The 5,379-nt window shown below is 44.6% G+C and overlaps 1 protein-coding gene across 1 annotated transcript; it reads right to left on the reverse strand.

The window, feature by feature from the left end:
- Positions 1-388: 388 nt before the first annotated feature.
- On the reverse strand, positions 389-4,037 carry LOC113744694 (beta-1,3-N-acetylglucosaminyltransferase radical fringe-like). The gene is made up of 2 exons (XM_027275405.1): positions 3,470-4,037; positions 389-491 (listed from the first exon to the last, which is right to left on the reverse strand). The coding sequence occupies exons 1-2, from the start codon at positions 3,974-3,976 to the stop codon at positions 426-428; spliced, it is 573 nt and encodes a 190-aa protein (XP_027131206.1). The 5' UTR covers positions 3,977-4,037; the 3' UTR covers positions 389-425.
- Positions 4,038-5,379: the final 1,342 nt, after the last annotated feature.

The raw sequence follows: 5,379 nt of genomic DNA on the forward strand, positions 1-5,379 counted from the left end.
GGTTTTTAGATTTGTTCACGCCTGATTTGGTGATATTGCAATTAAAAAAAAAATGTGATGATGAAAATAAAGTTGTTACAGAACAGTGCATGTGTATGGATTTTTTTCATTTTTAAAATGTTAATTTTGGCTTTGACTTCACATTGTCAAATCTGGCCCTCTTTGAAAGAAGTTTGGACACCCCTGCCATAAATGATATCTACGTATGCGGTGTGCCACAGAGGTCGACTCTTGGTCCCTTCATATTCTGTGTACATACATATCTATGTGTGTCGATGACAGCGCTGTGGCCCTTTTGTTTTTTAGCATTCAACCTTCGATGTACACAATTTGGACCAGACGCTGCATCACAAGTCACAATCATGCAAACTTCATTGGCCTGCCTGCACAAAATGCTGCACTCAGTGTAAAAACACACCTTTCTGTCAGGACAGTTTCTTACCTGTTCTCATCCGCAGCTCCTTGTCCTCACCGTCAGTGAATATGTAGGTCTGAAACAGACAAAGGGTAGACTGTGAACACACACAAACACATTTCTTAATTCTTTTTAGATCCTAAAAATCCAACTTTAACTGCCAGAGTTTTATAGACAAAAGACAAAGGTCACCTGCTACCCTCACAGTGGACGTGATGTGTGTCTGTGAGCATCACTCATTCCACCTGGTCAGTTTATGTCACAGCCTGTTCGTCAAGTCCTTTTCACAGACCTCTGTTTGCATTGTTAGTCATATACAGCAGGCAGAGGCAGGCATGCTCAGTGTGTCAGATTTAACCTTCACACACCATCAATGACACGGTCAAAGGGCCTTAGGCTTCTATTAAATAACCATCATATGTTTCTTTATGTGAAGATACCTTCTCTACACACACCACACAAACACAAAGTGGTATGAGCGGCTTTTAATTTTACAGGTGGCTGTAAACACGAGGAGGAAACTTAACCAACCCATGAGCAGTAAAATATAATGACAGCAGGCCTGTAATGCCTCCCAGCATCTGATAGTTAAAGTTTTCAGCAAACACAGAACAGACTCACAGTGGAGCCCTTTCACAGCAGACCTGGACTCAGAGCCAGTATAAGCCACGCTGTTGATACTGGGAGCACAAACTGGACTGGAACTCCTCTCAGCCTGTGACATTTCTGGGTGAAGTGGAGCAGAGTGTTTCTGCAGTTAAACCTCCTTCTCTCCACACTGAGGCCCTTTGTGCGGCCGCAGGACTTACTAATTGTTTTTAATAGCGCTCGATACAGAGCTGCTCACAATGCTCTCTGTGTTGGACACTTTAAACTTCATACGAGCTCCTTCAGACAACTTTAAACTCAGAGCTCTCGTCATTTACATTTGACTTTGTATCACTTCAAGAGCTTCAAGCCTGAAAAGTGGCCATGCCACACTGTGATGCAGTCCATTAGATAGACCGTGGACTGAAACTATGGTTAGTTGATCGGTCATCTGATTGGTCATTATTTTCAGCAGTTTAGGTGATTTTTCAAGCAGACATATCACATTCTATAGATGCAGCGTGTGTGTGTGTGAGGTAGTGAGTAGTTGGCTGAATATTTGAGGAAAAAAATAGCAGCAGTAGCAGGTTTCTTTTTTTTTTACTGATATATTACACACACACACACACACACTAAACTGCCAAACAATTAAGTGGCACATTGGTCAATAATGAAATTAAATATTCATCAGCTGATGCTAATGAGTGTTTGAGTGTGCGACTATTTTTCCCATAAGTCCGTTCTACAGTCTGCAGAGGGTGCTTCACAGCTGCACCACATTAGAACAAGCACAGTATATATATATATGAGGTCATAGACGTGTAATAGAAGAGAACATTAAAGGCTGTGCATTGCAGTCATGGAACATGAAACGTGGAACATAACTGTAATGGGCAATGCAAAGGCAAAGCATCACCAACACACGACTATTACAGTCATGGAACACACAACACAGGACATGATCTCACTTATACCAACAAACTTCCACGTGTCATCAAATCCAAATGATCAACTTTTAGAACTTACTTATCTGTGGTACAATAAACTGGTATAATAAATAAACTTCTATTTCACACCGTGTCCACACATGTGTTTTTGATGTATTCATACTTTTTATATTGCAATATCTATACTGTGAATATCTTTTTGTATTTGCCGTACTTTTTTAGATCCCTTTATACTTGTATTTATATTTCATGTTTATTGCCGTTCGCACCGGGGATATGAGGGAAATTATTTCAATTCTCTGTATGTCCTGCACGGATGGCAGCGTTGATAATAAAGCTGACTTGACTTCAGACAGAACTGAGTACAAGTCAGCAATCAGGATCAGCCTGGAGTTCATCCACAGATATTCTATTGAAACTAAGTGACCTCAGTGGGAATGTTGCCAAGGTTTCTTGTACCCAGGACAGCACAGCCCCACCAGACTTCATGCTGCTCTGAACAAGTCTAATCTGACAAAAACAAGTGGAACACTCTGAGCTTACTCTCTCAACCTGGAGGACCATAACCTGTTTGTTCACTTGTCTGTGTTGGCTTAAGAGTTTAGTTTGACAACATTTTCCAAGGTTTGAAATCAACTGCCAAAAGTATTAAACTGTTCTGGAAGGCAGTCAGACCTGTGGTGTGCTGAGTGATGGGTGTGTATGGATATGATGGTGTATGGTGGTTGGTGGGGCATAGATTCCTTAACTGAGATGTATTTAAGCACGTATCTCCCAGTTTCAGGTTGCTGTGGAGCGCCCTCTCCAGAGGCCCAGGCCAGGACTGTGAACATGAACCTGAATTTGAAGTATTAGATAATCCAGAGTGAGGTACTGCACAATGATCCGACAAACAACTCTGACGGTCTGACGGAGGCGACTGACACAGAGCAGATGAGGGGTGAAGTCAAGATTTATTTTCTTTAGAAAAGTCCTGTGGTTCCTCTAAATGTCACAGAGGACAAACTGTAACCGCATCAGCGAGGAATCTGGTGATAAAGCAACACCCTAAAAACCACGTGAAGAACAGACAAGGCTGTACGCAGGCAAGAGCCAAGACCATTAGCACCAACATCAGTGGAAAGCCTAGATCCAAATGTAAACTTGTGGAGCCACTGGACCGCTGCTTCCTGTGTCTCGCCTCACTCTGTCACCACAGGACCCGATACATCCAGCAGGAATGTGTTTATTTCTTTAAATGTTCTCTGAACGTTATAAATTGCTGTCAAATGCAGCTGACAGCTTCAGTGATAACAACGTAGGATGTACCACACCCCTGGCAGACATAGTGGATGACTGAGATCTTGGGTAACGGGGATCATGTCTTCATCTTTGTGTAGTTGATATCTTGACTGCAAATCAACGTGATTTATATTGTGTTGAAGTTATGTCGAGTTGTAAGCTAGCCAGACACAGTGTTTTAGTTGTTGCACTGTGCCCAGGTCAGTCAAAATTACTAAACCAATCCAGCTCTCCTTACCTGTTCTTTAGCTTGGGAAACCCAGGTCTGGATCAGCAGCTCTAGTCTGGACTTGTGGTACTTCCTGGTGGTCTTCACAGCAATAAAAATGTCCTTAAAATCTAACTGATCCCGAGACCTGGACCCTAAAAGTCCACCACCCTTTCCTCCAGGAAGAGCCACTCTTTTGGAGTCGGCCCCGCTCTTTGGACTGTGCTTATCATTCCTGCCAACTTCAGTTTCGATCGATCCCCCATCCCCTGCTGAGCTCCTGTTGAGCCCTCTGGCCAGCTCACTTTCCCCTGAATGGACAGACACTACAGGACCCCCGGTGTGGTGTGACGGGCCTGCTTGTGCAGGTCTGACTTGGGGTCGGGGCTGAGGCAGGTCCACCTGGTGCGCTGGAGGCTGGAGGGCAGGAATGAGCAGAAGCAGTAGGCCGCAGAAAGCGAGGGAAAACAGGAAGCAGAACTTGCTGACACCCACTGAAGCTATGTGCATCCTGACTGGCCGATGGAGCGGGTTCATCAGCCTCCAGGGCTGCGGTCACTTCCAACACCACCCTGTCCCATCCTCACACCTTCACATGGAATCCTACACAGGAGAAATGGGAGATTCAACCGCGTGTTTAGAGCATTGACAGTGGACATTTATGGCCTCAGTAAACAGCTTCTTCATGAGTTTATGGTCTCAGTCATTGGGTTTAGGTCTTCCTCCGCACAGCTTGATGTTCACTTTGTAAATTATGGTCCAATTTACTGTGTGGTGTGTGACTGACAAGTCATCCTCAGTGAGTCTGTCCAGCTCAACGCACCAAGCTCAAACTCAGATTAAGGTGTGAAACTAGACAAATCTGAATCCAGATTCAGTTCCTGCACTGACTCTCTCTCTCCTCAAATGTTTTCACAAACAGATTTTAGGTTCTGTTTAGCTGGAACACGATACGATGTCACCCACGAGCTGCACACTCCTGTTCAAATATCACTTCTGTGGTACACTGCAGCACTTTTCTCTGTAGCTGTGCGACTGTAGTAAGATCAAACTTTTGAAATGAAGTCTTCACTTTCATACAGCTCATCTTGTTTTCTCAGTAAACTTTCTAATGCCCCTTTTCACAGCTCAGTGGAGCTCATGTTCATGTCCCGCTCCAGAATAAGACCTCCCACACATCTGTTTCTAATACTGCTTTTCCACCACACAGGGCTCACTGAGCCCCACCAGCAGCAGCACGGGCTCCACTCCTGCAGATGTGGTGCACGTTCATACTGGTCTGATTTTTGCCAGTCATCAGCCAGAGCCAGCAGTTTACAGGCTTCACCACAGCCTAGAGCAGGGACAACAGAGAGGCTCCGGTCAGGGGATGGAGGCCACCAATGTGTCCACACAGCACCAGCTGTCTGAAAACTGTGTTTCTGTGTGAAAGACCAGTGTCCACAGTGTTTCCACGTTACAGCTTTCATAGAGTTCTATAAGTGGGGATGTCACTGTCCTTCTAATGCTCCACAGCAGCAGCCATCAAGCTTAAGTCATTGTTTTTGTGGACATGGCGTCCTTGAGCAAGGCAGTGCTGACCTGTTCACCCTTCAAAGGACACACACGGTTATGCTCTATCTGACATCAGCTGGTTGTGTGTATACTAGTCCACACTGAAGCTTTCTACATGTACTCATTCAGGTGTTGTTTCCAGCAGCTGAAACTTATTTACAGACAGCTCTGTTACAAGTTTAACCCTAACCCTGTTCCTCTGCTTCTTAATGCTGAAATGAAGCCACGCTACCTCCGCTTAAAGCACTCATTTAAGGTGGACGTGTCCACACTCATATGTTCATCATGCTTTAATTCTGTCCACAGTTATTTTCAGAGTCAGAGACACTGTTGAACTCGTCTCCATCAGAAACACGCTTCACTCGGTCACACACACACACACACAC

Source organism: Larimichthys crocea, unplaced genomic scaffold (assembly GCF_000972845.2).
Source record: "Larimichthys crocea isolate SSNF unplaced genomic scaffold, L_crocea_2.0 scaffold11360, whole genome shotgun sequence".
Lineage (NCBI taxonomy): Eukaryota > Metazoa > Chordata > Actinopteri > Sciaenidae > Larimichthys > Larimichthys crocea.